Source organism: Urocampus carinirostris, chromosome 4 (assembly GCF_059441175.1).
Source record: "Urocampus carinirostris isolate Australia breed hairy pipefish chromosome 4, RoL_Ucar_1.0, whole genome shotgun sequence".
Lineage (NCBI taxonomy): Eukaryota > Metazoa > Chordata > Actinopteri > Syngnathiformes > Syngnathidae > Urocampus > Urocampus carinirostris.
The window spans coordinates 46255532-46279644 of record NC_142352.1 but is presented as its reverse complement, the minus strand read 5'-3'; the positions used below and the strand labels follow the sequence as shown (position 1 = coordinate 46279644).

General features: G+C 40.8%; 1 protein-coding gene across 3 annotated transcripts in view; it reads left to right on the top strand.

Moving 5' to 3' along the window:
• The window catches only part of rasgrf1 (Ras protein specific guanine nucleotide releasing factor 1), an 82119-nt gene that overhangs the window by 36626 nt on the left and 21380 nt on the right, over nt 1-24113 (top strand). For all 3 annotated transcript variants that reach the window (XM_088334709.1, XM_088334708.1, XM_088334710.1), the window contains 3 exons: nt 5263-5636; nt 15267-15383; nt 20609-20779. In XM_088334709.1, the coding sequence (XP_088190835.1) occupies nt 5263-5636; nt 15267-15383; nt 20609-20779 (662 nt within the window). The remainder of the gene's footprint in view (nt 1-5262; nt 5637-15266; nt 15384-20608; nt 20780-24113) is intronic.

The following is a 24113-nucleotide window of genomic DNA, read 5'->3' as shown; positions in this document are numbered from 1 at the left end:
AATGGACTCAGCCTGGGGCTTTACCAAGGGTTGCAGGGGTGGGGAGTGCCCACCCACTGACACGTCCCGGCCACTCAAAGGAAACTGGATGTAGCCATGCGTCATAATTGTCCTTTTTTTCGGCCGATTTACCCTGATAGTCTTTTAGCTCTTTTCTCTTTAAAGTCTTCCTTGTTTTACCCTGGAGTGCCATGTCTAATCTCGTCACATTCAATGTTTCACAACGTTAATATCAATGACAATAAAGACATTTCTAATTCTAGTAATGGAAACGCATTTCTTGTAGCGATGGTAATTCTGTCTCTTTTTCATGAACCGGCTTTTTCAGTTCGGCTCACTAAAATGAGCTTGGCTCCCAAATGTCTCTTCAGATTGTCTTTGTTGCTTGAATCCATGCATCACTAATCATTATGTAAAAATATGCACAAAGTGACAAAATGATAAAAGTGGGGAAATGCAGAAAAAATAATGAAAAAGAAACAAAGGCAGAAAAAAACAATAGAAAAAAAAAAGGAAAAAACTGAAAAGAAGAAAGGCAAAAAAAACCAAGAAGAATGTAGTAAAAAGCTTGGAAAAATTAACCAAAATAACAAAATGAAGTAATTAAATAAAGAAAAAAGCACCTAAACAGAAGAGAGCAAAAAAACGAGAAAAAAAAAAAGGAGACAGGTTTTTGGGGTCCCTTTCATGAGCGTATTACCATTAATATGTCACGGTCGCCATGGCGACCAGTCTGCCGCGCCCCCGAACTCAAGCTGAAGCAGATCAGCTGATTGCTGGTCTGCTACTTAAGGCTGGGTTGCGGGTTTGGCGGGCGCTGGCTCATTACACATTCCCTGGTCTGCTATGCCTTGTCCTGTTTTAGTTTTTTAAAACATTTTCCGTCTGTTATGCCCTGTCCTGTTGAGTTCGTGCCGGAGGAACTCTGTACCGTTCTGTTCTGATTGTAAGAATGTTTTTGTTTGTCTTGTCCCTGACTTTTGGACAACTTTTATTTTGTTAAATAAAACTTATGGATCGTCACGCAATTGAGTTCTCCCTTCCTGCCTCCTGCCTCCGTTCTGGTCCGATCACTCCTTCCACTCCACTCCGCCTCGTGACAGAATGAGCCAGCCTGCATTTGAACTCAGCGAACGATCCCTGCGTGATTTGGGGAGAGCTGGAGGACGCTGTTTGGCAAGCAGAGGTAACCTTCCCTGCCCGTTCGAACCACGGCCCCGCCCGTCGTGGCCATTGCTGTGCCTCGAATGGGGTCCCGGGAAGAATTGACGCCTGCCTGTTCGACTCTCATGCCTGCCTGCCCGACTCCCGTGCCGATTGCCTGCTATTCCGTCTCCCCTGCGTGCCAGTCCGACTCCGACTCCGCTGCCCGTCGGGCCGACTCCGACTCCACTGCCCGCCGGGCCGACTCCGCTGCCCGCCAGTCCGACTTCGCTGCCTGCCAGTCCGACTCCGCTGCCTGCCAGTCCGACTCCGCTGCCTGCCAGTCCGACTCCGCTGCCTGCCAGTCCGACTCCGCTGCCTGCCAGTCCGACTCCGCTGCCTGCCAGTTCGACTCCGCTGCCTGCCAGTCCGACTCCGCTGCCTGCCAGTCCGACTCCGCTGCCTGCCAGTCCGACTCCGCTGCCTGCCAGTCCGACTCCGCTGCCTGCCAGTCCGATTCTGCTGCCTGCCAGTCCGACTCAGCTGCCTGCCAGTCCGACTCCGACTCAGCTGCCTGCCAGTCCGACTCCGACTCAGCTGCCTGCCAGTCCGACTCCGACTCAGCTGCCTGCCAGTCTGACTCCGACTCAGCTGCCTGCCAGTCCGACTCTGCTGCCTGCCAGTCCGACTCCGCTGCCTGCCAGTCCGACTCCGCTGCCTGCCAGTCCGACTCCGCTGCCTGCCAGTCCGACTCTGCTGCCTGCCAGTCCGACTCAGCTGCCTGCCAGTCCGACTCCGACTCAGCTGCCTGCCAGTCCGACTCCGACTCAGCTGCCTGCCAGTCCGACTCTGCTGCTCCTGTTTTGCCGGTTCCGATTCTGACTCGCCTGTTTTGCCGGTTCCGATTCTGACTCGCCTGTTTTGCCGGTTCTGATTCCGTCTGTCCTCTGTGTTTGCCGGTTCTGATTCCGTCTGTCCTCTGTGTTTGCCGGTTCTGATTCCGTCTGTCTTCTGTGTTTGCCGGTTCTGATTCCGTCTGTCCTCTGTGTTTGCCGGTTCTGATTCCGTCTGTCCTCTGTGTTTGCCGGTTCCGATTCCGTCTGTCCTCTGTGTTTGCCGGTTCCGATTCCGTCTGTCCTCTGTGTTTGCCGGTTCCGATTCCGTCTGTCCTCTGTGTTTGCCGGCGCCGATTCCGTCTGTCCTCTGTGTTTGCCGGCGCCGTTTCCGTCTGTCCTCTGTGTTTGCCGGCGCCGATTCCGTCTGTCCTCTGTGTTTGCCGGCGCCGATTCCGTCTGTCCTCGGTGTTCGCCGGTTCCGATTCCGTCTGTCCCCGTGTTCGCCCGTCCAGTTTGCCTGCCGGACCCCCCCAACCCTGCCAAGCGTCGAACCATTCCGGGGCGTGAGGTAGTATTTTTTTTTTTTTCTTTTTTTTTGGGGACCTCAGGAGCTGTCCCTTAAAGGGGGGGGCTCTGTCACGGTCGCCATGGCGACCAGTCTGCCGCGCCCCCGAACTCAAGCTGAAGCAGATCAGCTGATTGCTGGTCTGCTACTTAAGGCTGGGTTGTGGGTTTGGCGGGCGCTGGCTCATTACACATTCCCCGGTCTGCTATGCCTTGTCCTGTTTTAGTTTTTTTAAAACATTTTCCGTCTGTTATGCCCTGTCCTGTTGAGTTCGTGCCGGAGGAACTCTGTACCGTTCTGTTCTGATTGTAAGAATGTTTTTGTTTGTCTTGTCCCTGACTTTTGGACAACTTTTATTTTGTTAAATAAAACTTATGGATCGTCACGCAATTGAGTTCTCCCTTCCTGCCTCCTGCCTCCGTTCTGGTCCAATCACTCCTTCCACTCCACTCCGCCTCGTGACATAATAACGTAATATTATGCATTAAACCTATTTATCTCATCTCATCTCATCTCATTAGCCGTACCGCTTATCCTCAGTAGGGTCGCGGGGGGCCGGAGCCCATCCCAGCAATCATCGGGCAGTGGGCAGGGGACACCCCGAACTGGCTGCCAGCCAATCGCAGGGCACACAGGGACAGACAACTCATTCGCTCATTCACACCTATGGACAATTTGGACCGGCCAATTCACCTGAAATGCATGTCTTTGGAATGTGGGAGGAAACCGGAGTGCCCGGAGGAAACCCACGCAAGCACGGGGAGAACATACAAACTCCGCACAGAAAGTCTGGAGCTGGATTTGAACCCACGACAGGTTCCCATGACATGAACTGTGCCGCACAAGCGCTAACCACTGCGCCGCCGTGCTGTCCTAAACCTATTTATAATTAACAAAAAAAACAACAACTATTATATTCTTTTAAATTGTAACACAGTGTTCATTTTACCTCTGAAAAGTGACGGGTCCCGGGGACTCGCATGCTCAAAATTCTATGGGTCCCAACAGATATCTATGGGTCCCCAAAATTAAGCGTTATTGAGGTTGAAATTGTAAATCGGCGACAAATATATAATATGAATCTATATATTCATTCAGTTTTAATCATCACAGTTTATTGGTAAAACAAATCAGTTATCACTTCAATATTTTTCAGTTCACAACAATATTGTACATTATACAAAATAATATTGCTAAAATAATTATATTAATCTATATTTTCATTCAGTTTTAATCATCACAGTTAATTGGTAATACAAAGCAGTTATCACTTCAGATTTTACGGTTCACAATATTGTACATTTTACATAATAATATTGCTGAAATATGAATCTATATTTTCATTCAGTTTTAATCATCACAGTTAATTGGTAATACAAAGCAGTTATCACTTCAGATTTTTCAGTTCACAGAAATATGGTGCACTATACAAAATAAAATTGCTGAAATATTAGCCTATATGTTCATACACTTTTAATCATCACATTTAATTGGAAATACAATGCAGTTATCACTTCAGATTTTTCAGTTCATATATTCTTCGTGGTTTGCTGTCCCGCCACAGTTGTAATGCCTTCTCAAGGTCCAATCCATTATCATCCTCCTCATAGCGTCACCAGGAATATAATTTGGTCCATTTTGGCTGAAAAGTCATTTTCTTGCTAGCAGTATTCTTGTTTATTTTCTTTCGTCGAATCATTCGCTTCGACGCACGTGTTTTGCTTGCCTCCGCGATCTTCCGAAGAATTTCTCCGCCGTTTTTTCGTGCCGGAATCGTTGCCGTTGTTATCACTTTCTGCATTATGTTTCGACTTATTACTGACACTGAAGAAATGACTAATTTTGTGTTGATTTTCACCTTCCCTCGACGACAACCACCACAACAATGACGTAATCTTGAAGCAACGAGATCTCGTTGACCGAGATCGGCGTGCAGACAAAAACTCGAACCGCGAGACCAAAACAACAATGGCGGATCTGCCTGACGAAAAGTTTAGGACGCAGCGACGCAGGCAAACGAGAACACTGATAATAGCACTTATTTTTTCACTCTCCAGTAAACTTTTAATTAATTGAATCTTTTATTTAAGCAGCTTCAGTCAAGCCACTCTGAAAAACACAAATCAAAATGTCAAATAAAATAACAACAAATAAACAAAAATCCTAAAATACACTGTACAGTTTTTAAAACAGCTAATTGTGAAATACATCCCCGATAAACACTGGAAACATAAATTTAAAATCTAAAATACAAAATACAAAACAATTTAAACCATTTAAATACACAACAAATTTAAAGGCAACAACACAGAAACCATGGAAAAATGCATATTGACCAATCACAAGGGAAAAAAAGGCGTCTGAAAGGGAGCCTGTTGCTGGATGTACTGTTGGTTATGTTTAAGGTGCTTTATTGCTGTGCAAACATTTTTTGTTTTTATGTACGTTGTCATGTGACCTTTTTAAACAATTTTGCGTGAGTTCACATCCATTTAGTGTGTTTATGTACATTTTGCATGAGTTTCCGTATGTTTTGCATGAGTTTCCGTACATTTTCGTGAGTGTTAATGTACAATTTTGTGCATGTTTACGTACATTTACATGACTGTGCACCAGAAACAACCCTCACCGCACATCACTGTTTGTGATAGTTGAAAAACTGTATAGATACAGCTCAAAAAAGACAGTTAACTCAAATGAGACCTTTTTGTCCCACAGTGCATTGGAGCTCTTTTTTGCCAGCAGCCAGAACAATAAACTTCTGTATGGCGAGACACCCACGTCGCCACGTGCCAGCCGCAAGTTCTCCTCCCCGCCGCCGCTCGCCATCACTAAGACGTCGTCTCCCAACCGCCGCCGCAAGCTCTCGCTCAACATCCCCATCATCACGGGAGGCAAAGCTCTCGATCTAGCCGCACTCGGCTGCTCCCCAAACGGCTACGCTGGCATGCACACCACCATGTCCCCCTTTGGGAAAACTGCGATGGACATCAACAAGCTGTTTGTGTCCAGCACCATGGCCAGCAAGATCCCAGATGAAGGGGAAGCCAAGGCCGAGAGCAAGGCAGACGAGCCTGTCCTCAACAAGCAAGGTTGAAACCCTTTTGTGTTTATTTGATTTAAAGGGACACTGTGTAATATTTGACAACGTCGGGCATGTAATATTACGAAAGCTTTTAGTTATAGTTACTCACTACTTCTTCCAAAAAAGTAACTGCGTTAGTAAAAAAAATAGGTAAAGCAACTAGTTACCAGGGAAAGTAACTAATTCACTTACGTTTAAAATAAGTTTTATGTCAAAGAATTAGAAATTTTCTGAGCAGTAATTGAGCCAGTTGAACATTGAAGAACAGACAGTTAGTCGTGTTACTGTATATAGCAGGGGTGGCGAACACGCGGCTCTAGAGCCGCATGCGGCTCTTGGCCAATAAGAATGCGGCTCTTTGCCTCATCATATTTTCTATATACTGTAGCTCTGCCTTGTTTCATGTTTAGTTTTTTTTTTGTGTGTATTGAGGGAGGACACTTTCCGATACAAGAACGATACTTGTTGTATTGTAAGGAGAGGAGTGTGTTATGGGAAATAATGTTTTTAAGAATAAGCAGTAACATTATAAAGTGAGTTTAATGATTTAAACCTAACTCTCAAAACAAGAGACAACTCGTTTGGCCGCACACAACCGGCGTTTTGCCTTGGCTAGCACAGAGCAGCTCGCGCCAAACAGCTGGCTTTATCAAAGCGGCGCTGCCACGAGCGGCTGCCTTTTCCAGCAGCTGCCCTATTGTTTTATTGTCTGCTCCTATCTTCTGTGTTTTTTCTTCCCGTTTTGACAACTACACTATGGATTACTTCTATCCTATGGGACATCGGTTTTAGCGCACAAAAATGCGTGTATTCAAGGAATTTCAACTCCTTGCCCTGAAGAATTCTCGTGCCGGCGTGATGAAGGGGCCTATCGTGGAAGAAGAGCCGGAACTAGCGAAGCGGCTAGCGGCGTTATAAGTCTTCGGTACCATCCGTAATCATGGTAAATGCGAACTCACGACCAAATAAGATCATCGAGTGCTGGTGGAAAACATCGAAGCGTACAGAGAGCGCAGTTGCTGTGTTTTGCGGAAACGTGGCTCATGTTTACCATTCCGGACGCTAACGTGTAGCCACCCGGAGCTATCCGGCTTCAACGCTGCTATACAGAGACAAGAAAGCCGGGGGTAATCGGAGAGGAGGCGGACTTGCTAACACGAGGTGGTGTACCCCTGGATTTTCACAAAGAAAAGATTTCCATCTGATGTCGAACTTTTGGACTGGCGTGACGTCATCCACTCCGCTACAAGCACCCCTAGGGCATCATGTAATCTGTTAATAAACAACGGGGTAGACTGCTGGAAGTGTGAATTTCCCTCCGGGGATGAATAAAGTATCTATCTATCTATCTATCTATCTATCTATCTATCTATCTATCTATCTATCTATCTATCTATCTATCTATCTACAATATGGGCAGACCAGGGGATTCGAAATCATTAAAACAAAGAATCGCGATTTTTACAAAGTGCTCTAAATATCACTTAGAGTCATTCAATGAACCGCGGGTAAACAGCACAAGTAACTGTGACTCTGTGGCCAAATGCCTTGTCATCCTTTTCGTGACGTGTGTGAATTGATGAACGAGACTCTCACTGTCCCGATGGAGTAAGATTGCAGTCTTTGCAGAATAAAGGGGGAAATGTCTAAGGAAAGTCACGCATTGTGCTGCGATTAAGACACTCCTTTATGGACTCTGTCCACGGCTGTCAATCTCAATCAACTCGCGCAGTAGACATCATAATTAAATTGGCATTAACACAAGTGCGACAAAAAACATGAAACAAAAATGCTTTGAATCTTTAAGAAGTAGTGTCAACTGATTGGATATTTTAGTGTGGCATCAGGTGACTGATTATCGGGTATATTTTTTCTACTGGGCCACATAGCAAAAATCTAAACTTATATTTCGTCCCTAATACCTTAACGTTCCGACAGCCCGCAGGCAGGTCTTTAGACTGTTGATAACAAAAGTTGTATCTTCATGATGTCAACAGCCACTAAATTACGTCAGGCCACATATTGTATAATTGGAAATCGTAAACTCTTGGGATCCAAGATATGTTGACCATTTAAAATTTACTCACCACCGAAACATCACGATCAGTCTGATCCAAGATACCCGACAACTAAAATTCCTTTAAGATGACCTTCTCTGACATTTTGATTGACACCACTTTTGGCCAATTGCAAACTTTCTTTCACCGTTCTTAGCTTGTGACAACCGATGAGAGCCTGTATTGAAGCAAAAATGTCATGACCAATTAGTCTCAAAAGATCTCTAGCCAATAGTGATCAATTCAATCAATTGTAGATTGACACATTGGTTAGCCAATGAAATTCCCAAAGTAAATATGTGCACATTTATGGTGTTTATTTAAATCAGAGCATCATTATCACGCGCAAGTGTGCACAATCATGGATTGACTTCTAGAAAGATAAGCCATTACAACTCTATCACAATGTTCTAGGTTTAGGGTTATGGTTAGGGATAAAGTTAGGGTTAGGGTATGGTTAGGGGTTATTGAAAGTTTAGGTTTAAGGTTAGGGATAGAGTTAGAAAGTGGGATTAGGGTTAGGTTCAGGAGTAGGCGTTAAATTAGGGTTAGTGTAAGGTTAGGGTCAGGGTAGAGTCAGGGTTACGGTTAAGGTTAGAGGGTAAGAGTTACGGTTAGTGTTAGATTAGGATGATGTTAGGGTTAGGATTAGAGGGTTGCGGTTAGGGATAGTGTATGTTTAGCGTGAAGGTTAGGGTTAGGTTCAGGGTTAAGTTAGGGTGAGTTTAGGGGTTGGGGTTCAGATGAGGTTAGGGATACGGTAGGGTTGGGGATGGAGTTAGGTACAGGCCTAGGGTTTGAGGGTTAGAAGTAGGGTTCAAGTAGGGTTAGGGTTTGTGTAAGTTTAGAGCTAGCCGCACCAAACTGCATCTGGCTGAAAAAGAGTAAACAAAATAGTCAACAAAAAGTGCATCAACAAAGAGAGTGAACAACAAAAACAGGGTACCTTAATACTGAGGAGCTGATTAGTAACAGTTATTGATTGGTGGGCAGAACCAGGAAGTAAGGTGGTAACTGGGCCAGAAACTGGAGTCTTGAAAAACAAAGGCTTAAAAAAAGACAAGACGGGGGCAACACATGTTGTAACAGTTAAGATTACACTTAAGGGTAGATTAGGGTTAGGGTCGGTTTAGGGTCAGGGTTAGTGCAAGTTTAGGTTTAAGGTTAGGGTCAGGGTTAGGTTCAGGGTTAGGATTATGGATAGATTATGGTTAGTGCAAATTTAAAGTTAAGGTTAGGATCAGGGTTAGGTTCAAGATTAGGGTTACTGTTACGGTTAAGGATAGTGTTAGGGTAGGATAAGCGTTGGAGACTGTGCCTTTTAACACGGTGTGCTCTCTGGTTGTGAAAATAGGGTAGGTGTTCTGATACCTTGATAAATGACTTCTACATGTAGTCACCATCGGAGATGGTTTTTCCTTGCTTTATTGTCTCCTGCGTTGCAACAAAACTGCAATAGTGTGTTTCACAGATGTAATCTACTCCTGAAAATCTATTCTTGAGCTCATTTAATTTCTCCAGAAGTCATTCAATCACATTTTTACTCCGACTTCCAACTGAGTACTCTGTCGCAAATGTATCATGCTTTCCCTGGAACATTCTTTCCAGATTGCTCTTTTTGTTATTTGATAATTTTGCTTTACAGAGCAAACATTCAGGGCAATCAATTTGCATTGACAATGAATACAAATAATCAATCCAAGAAACGTTAAATCCTCTGTTCTGTTTCGACATTTGGCTTCCCTTGGCCGATCCGACACTGGGCGATTTGTTAAAAGCAGGCACATGCCTAGCTCCAGCTTGTGACGCTTTCCTTCTAAAAGGGGTGGAGCTTGGGCCGCACAGTTCTAACACCAGACTGTGTAGAGAAAGAACACGTGACATATATGTTTTATTTGGAAGTCAACCACATACTTTACAAAAACATGCTATGTCTACTATTTGGACGTATGAACATTCATTATAGTTCATAATCTTTAGGGCGAATGCAGTGGAGTTAGCGTCCGAGAGAGCATGGTCCAAACGACACCTACCCAAGAGGTAGATCACATGGGGAGATCTATGGAGATTGGAACTGTCCCGACCTCTTTCCTGCTAAGATCAGTTAAAGACACACTGCCGACGCCATTTACCTGCACAAGTAGGGTTCAGTGAAGAGCCCTTTGTGAAAGCTTTGTAGAAAAAAGGGTACCATAGAGCACATCCTGGGTGTTAAGTAGCTCTCATGCAAGGAAGATAAAGGTGGCGTCAGAATTAGGATCTCACGACCTTTGCTTGGAGCAGGAGCGATGCAAGATAGCCATCGCTAACATTTGTTCGAGAAGGACAAAAGCCATTAACCACCCTTCCAACAATAAGTAATATGCTACAGAGGCCAATCATGGGAGACTAAGGTAGAGCTGGGGGAAAGACTGCAATTTCCACCAGTTGTCCAAACGACCCCAAGGCCAGATGTAGTAATATGGTCCGAAGAGGCAAAGAAGATCATCCTCATTGAATTGATATGTTATATTCACCAAATGTTAATGAAGTATAGGCATCTTCGGAGGTATCGACTAATCAGATATCATAAACCTGGTGTATTTAAATGCATTTGCCAGGATTTGGGTATTTTGCTCTTTAGTGCTGTGGAGTCAGTTGAATGCAAAGAATGTTTTTTAAGCGTTCACACAACCCTAGCTGGTGGTGCCAAAGCCCAAATAATTGTGGTTTGCATGCAAAATTAACATGTGAGGTTTTTGAGAAACTGCTATTGTAAAAAAAAATTGTTGCCCTGAAAAATTGTTGTCACCACTTTTTGACTTATTCAAAGATGTAATTGGGCCTTAGGAAATATTAACCTAGAAATTTTACGTATATGTATATAAAGTTAGTTTTCTTTATAGGCAACAAGTCAAGAACTATATGTGTGCGGATAAGTCTGACGTCACTGAACATTTTGAGTGGTTGGAAGTAAGAAGATATTTAGAAATGGCTGAGTTATTACTTATTCTAGATCACGTCCAAAAAATGTACTCTGACATGTATTGTGTTGAAAAAAGAACACATGCCATGAGGGTTAATGACATCCTCCTGGCTACAGACTTTTAAAAAAAATTTTGATCCTTGTCCTGCTGGACCTCACTGCTGCTTTTGACACGATGGACCACAATATTTTACTATCCAGGCTGCAGCACCCACTAGACATTTGTGGTAGCGCTTTATTCTTAGCTAACCGGCAAGACTATGGGCGTAAGCCTTGCTGGTTTTGAATCTTCCCCTGATCTTTTGTCTTTTGGGGTTCCACTGTGCTCAGTTCTAGGATGACTCTTCCTGTGCTTGTATTTACTCAATTTTCAGAAAGCCTGGTGTCTCTTTTCATTAAATAAATAAGATGCACCTTCCATTAAACACCTTCTTTACTGTCTCGATGGTCCCAGTGGTTCAGGTGTGTCTCCACCTACTGACTTGGCCCCTTGGCACTATAAGTGAAGCCAGCTGTCTTTAACTTGGGTTTTAAGATGGACACTGATTTTACAGTAGATAAACAAATAAGTGCAGTAGTGAAGTCAACCTTCTTTCGTCTAAGATAGTTAGCAAAAGGGAAGCCTTTTCTCACGTGTGAGCATTTTGAGACTGTGATTCATGCCTTCATCACATCTCGGCTGGACTACTGCAATGCAGTGTATCATGGAATCAGTCAGTCTTCCATATCATGCTTACAGCGATTCTAACTACTGCTGCCTGACATCGGCGCTTGTAAGAAGGAGCACATTAGGCAGGTCCTGGCTTCCATTCACTGATTGCCTGTGAAATTCAGGGTTTATTATAAGATTATTTTATTTGTTTTTAAATCTTTGTATGGCCTTGGGCCTCCTTACCTCAGTGAGCTGCTTCACTGTCATGCTCCTGCTTGGTGCCTCAGGTCAGCCGATCAGCTGCTGCTTGAGGCACCAATATCTAAGAGGAAGCTCAGAAGGGATAGAGCCTTTTCTCTTGCTGCCCCCAAACTCTGGAACAATTTTCCCTTGCACATCAGACAGGCTCACTCACAGTCTTAAAACCCATTTTTATAACTTGGCTTTTGACTCAATGTGGGACTTTGTTTCTGTTTTTATTATTTTATTATTTTCATGCTATTTAAGTGTTTTTGTTATTTTATTGTCTATTTCAGTTTTTTTGTTAGTGATAATACATTTTATTTCACCCAAGGTCACTATATACAGAATATATAAAACTGCAATGGATCTAGAATAAACAAAAGCAACAAATACAAAAAAGGGGGGCATTTGAGGGAGTTATTATGGTTAGGCAAGTTGGAAAGGATGGTATTTGAGACCGGGTGTGAAGATAAACTGGATATCTTAACTATGTTTTACTAGTGGACAGCACTTTATCTTCAGTTGTGGCTGTTTTAAAGGGCTTTATAAAAAAAAGTTGAGTTAAAGGCTGGGCAAAAAAACAAACTAGAGGAAAAATTACGCGGTTTGGTTACTTTGAGTCTTGCGTAATCGATGTGTCCCACCGCGTGTTCAATTTGACTTCCGGGATTCCGACCGAATATTTGGACGAGGATACAAGAGATTAAGAGAGCAGTTCTTTTTAGGAGTTTTATGAAAAAGAAACACAATTAAATAAATAAACACAATATTCTGGGCTTATGAACAGGACAAAGTCCTCCCTAGGCATGCCTCGAGAAAAGGGCCACTGTTTTATAGGATGGGGCTGTAGATCAAAAAAAAAAAAAAAGGGATTAACCTGTCCATGTAAGCAAGTCATATCTTCACAAGAAACCTTTGTTAAGACTGGATCTAACTTAATTTTGCAGACAGTATGATTAGATAAGGGGAAACTTATCAGAACACCACTGAATTGTTGGCTACATTGAAACGTCAAATTAATACAGCAAGTAAATACTTCATGAACATTAGATAAAAATAAATGATGTGCTAAATATACATGCCAACATCTACATGTTCTATTTCTTAATATTTGTCTTTTAAATAGATCTATAATATATGTTTATAGTTTATATGTATTATTTTTTTTATTATGACTGAAGTTGTATTTTTTGCAGTATTTCTCTTGTAATACTTCTGTAGTAGTATTTTTGTGGTATTTCTGTTGTAACATTTCTGTAGTAGTGTTTTTTTGGACTATAGTATTACTGCAGTGGGTTTTTTTCAAATATTTTCAATAAAGCATTTTTGTCCTATCTCTGTAGTACTTTTGTCGTATTATTTTAGTATTTTTTGATATTACTGTAGTTCAGGGGTCGGGAACCTTTTTTGCTGAAAGAGCCGAAAAAAAAACAAAATTTTAAAATCTAATCCTAGGAGAGCCATATGTATATTTTAATACCAAAAACAGCTAAATGCAAGAGGAAAATCAACGAGTTTATAGTATAATAAGACAGAATTTATTTTGAACAACATTGTAAGTTAATAACAAAAACTAACAATTATTTATAATTATAACAATCAACTGGTCTGCAGGCTGAGGTTTTATTCATCTGTCCATGTTTACTTGCCCGCTCTGCTTGTTCACCGCTGTCTGAGGCCCTCAGGTCAGCAATTTCTTATCTAAATCGAAGAAGACCAACAATATATATATATTATAATAAGACTCTGTTATAACATGTTGTTCAAAATAAAATAAAAGGTATTTATTAATAAGAAAAGTACTTCTGACTTACTATTAATGCGACTTTTGGTGTTGCATGGTTTTGCTGATGGCTTTGTAGTCCGGTTGATAGGTGGTGAGGTTCAGCTTCATGCAGGCGTTTAGGCTTCCATCTTTTAAACGTGATCGCAGGTTGGTTTTGATGTGTTTTAGGTGTGAGAACGACTTTTCGCATGCATACGTAGATCCAAACATGGTCAATACAGCAAGTGCCTCCTGATGTAGAATACAGTGGAAGCTGAGGATGGGTCTGTTCTCCTGCTCACGAAGCAGCGCTACAAATCCTCTGTTTTTCCCCACCATGCACGGAGCACCATCGGTACACACAGAAATAAGTTTATCCATTGGTAGATTCTTTTCATTTGCAAACTCCATGAAAGACTTGAATAAATCCTCTCCTCTCGTTGTCCCTTTTAGTGGCAAAACGGCAAGACTTTCCTCACGCAGCGAGTCACCGTCAACATAGCGTGCAATAATACTGAACTGGGATAAATGACTGACATCTGTTGATTCATCCAAAGCGAGGGAAAAAAACTCCGCTGCATTTATGTCATTCACTTGTTTTTATCTCCACTTGATTCGACATCACAGCACAGTTCTTGCTGAAAGAGGCATATCTTTTATCCGTTTGATTATTTTATCTTTATCCTTAACGTCGTCAAAAAGCTCGTTGGCCACATAAAGCATGAATGATTTGGCATAATCGCCATCTGTAAACGGCCTCCCGCTCGTCACAATTGCTAAAGAACCAGCAAAGCTAGCAGAGTTAAAATCACCTTGTTTGGCCCATACACGGAGCTCCTGCTGACTAGCCTGGACTGTGGAAAGTAGTTCTTGACAGGCCTTCTTTCTGTTGTCTCCCACTGGATATTTCGCTGAAAATGTGGCATGGCGTGTGTCGAAGTGTCTCTTTATATTTGACCGTTTCATCGAGGAAATTTTATCATTGCATATAAGACACACTGCACAACCTGCTCTCTCAATAAAGGCAAATTGCTCTGTCCATTCCTGCTGAAACGTACGGTAATCTTCATCTTTTTTCCTTTTCGTCATCTTCTTGATTAGAAGGGTTCACTCTGCATAAAAAAGCTAACCAAAAACGAGGAAATATTACATCTTTGCTTCAAAATGACTTGTGCAGATTGTTGTAAATTATCCATTAAAATTAGACTTTCCGGGTAGCGGACCCTCCCTCTCACCGGAGAACAGATTGGCTCTTAGCTGCGTGCCTGAACGAAAAGTTGCAGGTGAAAATATATATAAATTAAAATGTGTGTATTTATTTATTTTTTTTGACATGTTTTTTTTTCTGAATTTATTATTATTATTATTTATTTTGCTAAAGTAACATTATTAGTAAAATTATTGATTGATTTGTTTCGTTCAGAAATTTTCAGAGAGCCAGATGCCGTCATCAAAAGAGCCATATATGGCTCCCGAGCCATAGGTTCCCGACCCCTGCTGTAGTTGTATTTTTGTAGTATTTCTCGTTTAGTATTTATGTAATAGTATTTTTTTATTTAAGTACTATTGTAGTAGTATTTTTGTTGTATTCCTAAAGCAGAAGGAAAGCAAATAATATATTAGGACCATGTTTTTATGAACTTAATTTGATATTTAGTTGTGTAGTCGTTTTGTAGTATTTTTGTCATATTCCTTTTGTAATACTTTTGTTTTTGACACCCAAAGAGACAGCGGGGACAAACTTCTCACACAGAAAACATTTTCATTGGTTGTACTTTATCCACTATGATATACATTGTCATGATATTTTGGCCATTTTAGCGGTTTAGCGGGCCAAATATAAAAGCCACCCCAGCATTAGAGTGACATGGTGGTCAAATAATATACTGTCCCTTTAAAAAATGGGGGGACAACAATCTTTGATGATCTTGTGTACCTTTTTTGTTTCCATTCAGATCTGTCAGTAAGAAAAGAATGTGATAGAGAACCATGTCAGAGTGACGAAACGGAAGCGGAGATGTCCCCTCCCAAATCGCCGTCCACACCCAGAAATCTCAAGTCAAAAAACTGTGGTACGTAACCCAGTGATTGGTCAACATATTTTGGGTGTTATTTTACTTTACTTTTAACTTGTTTTTGTAGAAAATGATAATGCTACTTAAAGGTGGTGTCAGTAACTTTAATACATTTTACTTAATTACCCCCTCTTCTGGCTAAAATCATCATTGCAGCCTCTTTCAATGTGAAATTATGTCAAATTCTTTGATGGGCTCAAATAAATTCTTCCTTTTTCATCTTTTTGGAGGTTTGGGTTGGCATTTGGACTGTTTTCGAAACCATCTTTTTCTTATTACCATTTTCATCCGATCCCATCTCGTTAAACTGCAATTTATTGTTCACCTTGTCACTACATGTTGCTAGAATCAACAATAACAGGAAAGAAAATGTTCTTTTAAAAGACATGTCCATCCTTTACATTAATTTTGCAAAACTTGATTTTTTTTTTTCAGAAGAGGTCAAAAATCCCTGAGAGAAACAAAGTGTTAATCTTATCATTGTAAAAAATGAGGAACCAGCGTAATTACATCAGCAGCAACACTGCACATATCAGGGGGCTTACCAGGGGGGTACGTGTGGCCAGTGCCTACCCATGGACATACTCATCTCACCCAAATAAAACAAGATGTAGTGGTGAGGGCAGTCTGAAAAACTAATACAAAAAAAGAAGAAAATAAATAAAAGAAAAAAAGGGAGAAAGAAGTAAAAAAAATGGAAAGGATAGAAAAGCGTAAAATAAAAAGGGGAAAATCAAAAAAGAATAAGTAAAAAAGCAGGAAGAATAAGAAAAAGGGAAAACAAAGACAATGGTAAAACCTCGGAAACAAATAAATAGAAGACAAAAACATAAAAGGAAAAAAGGAGAGAAAAAAGAAGAATACAATAAGATAACGAAAAAGGAAGTAAAAGCTAGGGAAGAAAAGACACTAAATGAATAAAATGTGAGGAAGAGAGAAAAATAGACAAATAGGAAAAAACAAGAAAGAAGGTAAAAGAAAAAGAAAAACGTTTAACTCAGGACAAATGTTGGACCCAAACGCGTAACGTTTCACACAAAAGTTTATTGGGATATCGAGAAAGTCAGGTGCGAGGAAACAAACGCCAGCGATCCGGTGCTCACTGGACAGGAGGAGCAAGCACCTCACGGGCTCGAAACATGATCGTAATGTGGAAGTGAGTGGTTTAGCCGGAGCGGGAGATCGGAGCGTGCTCGGTGGGCAAAATAGCCAAGGAGACGATCAGGAAATCGGGAGCAGACGAGTAGGATACGGCTGAAGACAGGACAGACAAGGGCCAGAGTAAAAGTGCTTGCCTTGCATATGAGGAGGTTCGCTGACAGAATGACAAGGAGTGACTGGAGTACTGTGTATAAATAGGAGGGGGATCAATCAGGCAATGAGGAGCAGCTGGCGCCAAACGAGTGGGCACAGGTGAGGGCAATGAGTAATCATGACAAACGTATTTACACTTTTCTTGTACGAAGTAATTTTAAACTGTAATCTTTGAATGACTTGTAAAAATGTCTCTCAAAAATATTGATTTTTTTAGGGCAACAAAACATAAACCACAAAATACAAGAGTTATTGTCATGGTCATTGTTATTCCCATTCCTAAAAAACACTGGAAACAGTGCTGCAAGAAGAAAAAGGTGGTAATAATAATTGTATCCGCCTCATGTGCATTTGATATGCCCACTTGAGACTCTGGCCCTGGCATATGTAGCAACTATTCAAAGTGGAAGAGATGGCGAACGGCAAAAGCCAAATAAGGGCTGCTAAGAAAAGAGAGGAAAAACAAATAAACACCCACAGATTCTCGGACCTGCTGCTATCACGCGGAGACGGAGCATCCACCCTGTCGGCAGTCAGGCGCAATTAATCCCCAGTGTGCTCTCCTCCCACGGTGTCGGATACAAGGGAAGCCAGTGCTATGCCAGTGTAGGCGGAAGGAAACCTTGTACCTTAGCAACCATGTGCGTGTTCTTCTGATGTCGCCCCCGCTTTGACCGAGGAAGGTAGGGAGAAATTGTGAAGGGGAGGCAAAAGGCAAACACCGCCAATGATGCAAACTGTCCACCATCATGTGATTGGGTCCGCCTCGGTTCAAGGACGCCCTCCAGTGGATACACGCCAACATTTACTTTTATTACCAGTGTTGGGCACAATACTTTAACCCCTTTAAAGTTCTTGTAAATTTTGCTTCAAATCCTAATCCAAAACCTACCCAAAATGAATTGAATGCTGATTATGGACAGTTTTGGCCTCTTTTGAGAGGCAACACCCTGAAATTTTGTCCCCAACTGAAATAATCACTGCAAGTGCTCCTAACATTGAGTAATCTAAGTTGGAACACACAGAAATAGGTTTTTATTCTGTCCTGTAGAAGAGTGTAGCATGGGCATCTTATCTGGAAAACAGTTGGGACCATAGTAAGAAGCCTTGCGTGGTCCCATGTCAATTGTGACCGCATTCTGAAGAACTAAACATTGTATTTCACGCATTTTTCTAAAGGTATGTTAAAGCGTTTTCTAAAGTGGCCATTACGAGACGAACAGTTTACAGCCCTAAAATCTTTGCAACCAGGTATTCTCTTTGGCCAATTTTTAGACATAAATTGTTGACTTCTCTTTAAATTTAAAGAACAATCTGTAACCAATGAAAAAAAATTAATAATTTAAACATTGCTTGATTAGTTTTGATTGTCGAAGGGGCAATGAATTCGGGTACTGATCGTTCGTGTTGGATGTTGGTCTCTCTCTCTCTCCAGGAATTGCTTCACCATCTACCCCACAGGCCTAATAAGCGCCTGGTCATGGTGAAAAATAGTTGACAATATATCGAAACCTTGAGAAAGCAAGACTCAGAAACGTTTTTTTCTTTTTGTACTATTATAGCGGTTCATATTTCCAGTTTATGTTGTCTTACAACGTGTTCTCATTCAGTTCCAGTCCCTACTTCATTATACAATCCTGAAAAATCCAAGCCTTTTTTGTTTTGTTTATAATTCTAAACTCTGATTACATTGTCTTAACACATATTTGTGGTAGAAAAAATTGAAAGTGTGGGTTGTTCTACAAAAAAGGGCTAAAAGTTATCACTCATAACATGATTTTGGACTTTTCATGGCCAAAATAATGAAAAAATTCCAAGTGGCCTGTACAGTGTTCTCGTTTGCCCGCGTACCTGCGTCCTAGACGCATCATTTTTGCTTGGAACGAATTGGGTCAAATCAACGTGCGTCCCCGGGACACAACGTTTTTGACACCAAATTGTCATTATTACCCGTTTACTTTTTTTTTTAACAAAGATTTACCGCACTCCAAACTTTTCGTCAGGCAGATCCGGCATCCGCCATTGTTGTTTTGGTCTCACGCCGATCTCGGCAAACAAGATCTTGTTGCTTCGAGATGTCGTCATTGTTGTGGCGGTTGTCGAGTGAAAGAGAAGTATGCCTCCGAAAAAACAGTTGGTATTAGGTGCAAATCAACAAAAAGTTGGTAATTTCTTCAGTGTCGGTAATAAGTCGAAACATAACACAGAAAGTGGTAACAACGGCAATAATTCCGGCACAAAAAAAACGGCGGAGATATTCTTCAGAAGACCTCGAAGGCAAGGAAAACACGTGTTTTGAAGCGAACGATTCGACGAAAGATAAACAAAAGAATACTCCGAGCAAGAAAAGGACTTTTCTGCCAAAATGGACTAAATTATATTCCTGGTTACACTATGAGGAGGATGATAATGGATTGGACCTCTAGAAGGCATTACAACTATGGCGGGACAGCAGACCACAAAGATAATATGAACTGAAAAAATTAAAGTGATAACTGCTTTGTATTACCAATTAACTGTGATGATTAAAACTGCAAGAATATATAAATATTTCAGCAATATTATTTTGTATAGTGTGCAATATTGTGAACTGAAAAATCTGAAGTAATAACTGCTTTGTATTATCAATTAACTGTGATGATTAAAACTGAATGAAAATATAGTCTAATATAATTATTTCAGCAATGTTATTTTGAATAATGTGCAAGATTGTTGTGAACTGAAAAATCTTGAAGTCATAATTGATTTGTTTTACCAATAAACTGTGATGATTAAAACTGAATGAATACATAGATTTATATTATATATTTGTCACCGATTTACAATTTCAAACGCGATAACACTAAGTTTTGGGGACCCATAGATCTCTGTTGGGACCCATAGATTTTTGAGCATGCGAGTCCCCAGGACCTATCACTTTTCAGAGGTTAAATGAACACTGCGGTCTGTATGATACTTGGTCAATAAAGGGCGAACTACAGTCTTTTATCTGGACAAGCTAATGGTGACTTGCCTTGACTTGTAAACATATGTGTCAAATTTGTTGAGCATAAAAAAAGGTTAAAATTGTTTTGTATTTTATCTTTTTTTGTTCACGGTTCACAGATCCCATAACTACATGGGCACCAGTCCATTCCTTAATGTTGTCTCCGCAATTCTTTTTCGGACCTACTCTCCTCGTGCCCCCTTGGACTGTGCCCTGGGGAATCATCTTGGTTATTTTTTTGTAGATTTGTAGATATTTTAATTTCATTTTCTGTGCTCTTCAGAATTAAAGTGTTTGGATAAAAAAAGTTTATCCTTTTTTCTTTTATCATTTACTTTGGTCATTGTTTTTTTATCCATTTAATTTATTAAACTCACTTATATTGTTCACTGCTTATTGTTCTTTTATCATATTGTTTATTGTTTATATGTGTTGCACTTCGAGTGTAGGTTAAATCTGTTGCTGAGAGGTGCAATAAATATTAAGTGGTTCTCTAACAGAACTAGTTATCTGTTATCACCTCTATTCAACTGACTCAAATACTGTTTAGAAATCTCCAATTTTTTGGCTGACAAAAACGTATTTTCATATTAACGAAAATTGGTAATTTTCCTGGTAACTAGTTACTTTTACTAGCGAGTAATTCAGTTACTGAATTAATTTTAAAAGAAGTAGACACTGTAACATTGGTTACCAGTGACTGAGATGATCCAGATTTGAGGCAAAATCAGTCTTATTTTACAAAAATAATTCCCATACAATATTTGTTATGTACACAATTTGAAATGATCAAAAAATGTATAAAATACAGAAAAAAAATATGCATGGAGAGGTAGGTGAACTCCTCTTACTGCCCCAATGTCCCAATGAAACAAAACATCATGTAAGACATTTGAAGAGTGGCTTTTTCTTTTGTCCACAGAATTTACGCTGTTCTCCATTAACAACAGCATGGTGGTGTCATCTTGCCGGGAGCTGGACAATAACCGCAGCGCCCTCACTGCCGCCTCTGCCTTCGCCATCGCCACAGCTGGGGCCAACGAAGGGACACCAACCAAGGAAAAGTACCGCCGCATGTCCCTGGCAGCCACAGGTCGGTAATTAAGCAGAAATACATATGCAAATTAGACAGGTGGAAAACATGTTTCTTACCATTACGATATTTGATATACCATATTTTCCGCACTGTAAGGCGTCTCTAAAAAACACCATCTCATCTCATCTCATCAGCCGTACCGCTTATCCTCATTAGGTTCGGGGGGGGGCTGGAGCCCATCCCAGCCATCTCCGGGCAGTGGACAGGGAACACCCTGAACTGGTTGCCAGCCAATCGTAGGGCACACAGGGACAGACAACGCATTCGCTCATTCACACCTAGGGACAATTTGGACCGGCCAATTCACCTGAAATGCATGTTTTTGGAACGTGGGAGAAAACCGGAGTGCCCGGAGGAAACCCACGCAAGCACGGGGAGAACATACAAACTCCGCACAGGAAGTCTGGAGCTGGATTGGAACCCACGACAGGTTCCCATGACATGAACTGTGCCGCACAAGCGCTAACCACTGCGCCGCCGTGCTGCCTAAAAAAACACCAATTGGCCAAAATTTAGAAACATGCGACTTATAATAATCGGTTACACTTCATTGGAAATGCGTACTTATCATATTTGTGCAATCATTGATAAGTCTGTATTTTTGGCCAACCACAATTGCATAAGGAGAACACAATTACTTAAAACCAGTGTGTAATATTTGACCACCAGTGGGCACTGTTTTCTAATGCTACAGAAAACCAGTGCCAAAATGATCACTGCATAGCAACTAGTTGCCAGACAAACATGGTGGTGTCCAAAGTAGGGCATCCACAATGTGAAAGAAATACAAATTCCTCCTCCTATGGTTTTCTTTATAAAGATTAACAGTGGTATGACAGTTCTAGATATACGCCTAGCCTTACCAAATAAAGTGTTTTATTGTACAAACTAAGAGGTTCTAAATATTACACACTGTCTCTTTTATAATGGTGGGAAGGGGAATCAAACCCAGTTTGCGATAGTAACCACTATACGATGGAAACAGCTGCTTGATGGATCACGATGAAAGAGACACACACAAAATGATCAGTTAGTTAAAAGTCGGTCTAAAAAACTCATTTTTTCAGTTAAGATGTGTGACGAAATGTGTCCACCTGGTGCCAAAGCAGGCACCTTTTGCATGTGAGGCGAATGTGATCATCACCCTAGTTTGGAAATAGCTGACTATTGATTCACTATGAAAGAGCCACACACAAAGTAGTTGGGTAGTTTAACAAACAAACAATAGACAAATTTTGTTTAGTTAAAAGGTGACACCAGTGGTGTAAAATAGTTTTTTTTAATCAAAACTGAAAAAGAGTTTATGGTCCCACCTGGTTTTGAAACAAGTACCCATGGAATTAAAGGCAAATGTGATAACCACTTCTCTATGGAAACAGCAGCACTTTTTATTAACGTGAAAGAGATACAAACAAATTGATCAGGTAGTTAAGAATCATTCCAAAAAATTCATTTTTCAGTTAAAATGTGTGACCAAAGCTGAATGTTTCCACCTGATATACAAGCAGGGACCTTTCGCATGTGAGGCGAATGTGATAACCACCACAGTTTGAAACAGCTGACTGTTGCTTCACTATGAGCAGTTGTGTATTTTGGAAAAGTAACAAAAGACACATCGTGTACAGTTAAAAGGTGACACAGTTGGTGTTTGTTTTAACCTGGTATAAAATCAGGGACCTTTCGCATGTGAGGTGAATGTGATAACCACTACAGTATAGAAACAGCTGACTGCTTCTGGAATGTGTTGGATAGTTAAAAATAGTTACCAAAAACTTTTTCTGGGATTAAAAGCAAGATTATCATTCATGTTTCCACCTGGTTTCTAACCAGGGACCTATTGCATATTAGGCAAGTGTGATAACCACTATACTATGAAAACACCTGCCATATTTTATGTTAATATGAAAGAGAAACACACAAATTGATCAGGTAAATAAGAATTGTTCCCAAAAAACAATTTTTTAGTTAAAATGTGAGACCAAATGTGAATGTTTTCACCTGATATCGAAGTTTTGTTTTATTTGATAAAAGCTGAAAAACAGTATCTGTTTCGACCAAGTTTCAAACAAGAGCCCTATCACGTGTAAGGCGGGCGTGATAACCACTACACTATGACAAAACTGGCATTTCCATTATATACGAGAGACACACACACACAAATTGATGAGGTAGTTAAGAATCATTCCAAAAAACTCAATTTTTTTTCAGTTCAAATGTAAGACCAAAGCTGAATGCTTCCACCTAGTGCCGAAGCAGGGACATTTCGCATGTGAGGCGAATGTGATAACTACAACACTTTGGAAACAGCTGACTTTTGCTTGACAATGAAAAGGCCACACACAAAGTAATTGGGTAGTTTGGAAAACTAAAAAAATACACATTTTCTTCAGTTAAAAGGTGACACCAGTCGTGTCTGTTTCAAACCACTACAGTATAGAACCTCTTACTGCTACTGTAATGTGAAAGACCCAAACTCAAAACACTGTAAAAATATTTGTATTTTTTTAAATCCAAGTTGAAAACCAGTATTTGTTTCCACCTAGTTTCAAACGAGGGGCCAAACGGGGACAAGGCGTGTGTGTTAACCACTATACTATGAAAACAGCTATCTTTTCTACAAATATGAAAGAGACACACACAAGATGATCAGATAGTTAAGATTTCTATTGATGCTATAGAGTTAAGAAACTCTTTTTTTTTGTTCAAATGTGAGACCAAAGCTGAATGCTTCCACCAAGTGCCAAAGCAGGGACGTTTCGCATGTGAAGCGAATGTGATAATCACTCTAGTTTGGAAACAACTGACTGTTGCTTCACTGTGAAAGAGCCACACACAGAGTAGTTGGAAAACTAACTAAAGACACATTTTGTTCAGTTAAAAGGTGACACCACTGGTGTTGGTTTCAACATGGTATCGAAAAGGGGACCTTTTGCAATTGAGGTGAATGTAATTACAACTACAATGTAGAAAAGATGAGTGCTGCTACAATATGAACGACCCAAACACAAAGTAGTTAGTTTAGAATCACTCTAAAAAAAAAAGTTCTTTTTTTTTTCTTAGATAAACGCTGTAGACCAGTATATATATATCCACCTGGTTTCAAACCAGGGACATATCACATGTTCATGGAGTGTGATCATCACTGCACTATGGAAACATATGTCCATCACAGTAGTATTAAAGAGACACACACAAATTGATTGGGTAGTTTAGAATCGTTCCAAAAAATTCATTTTTTCAGTTAAATTGTGTGACCAAAGCTGAATGTTTCCACCTGGTCTCGAAGCAGGGACCTCTTGCATGTAAAGCAAATGTGATAACCACTACAGTA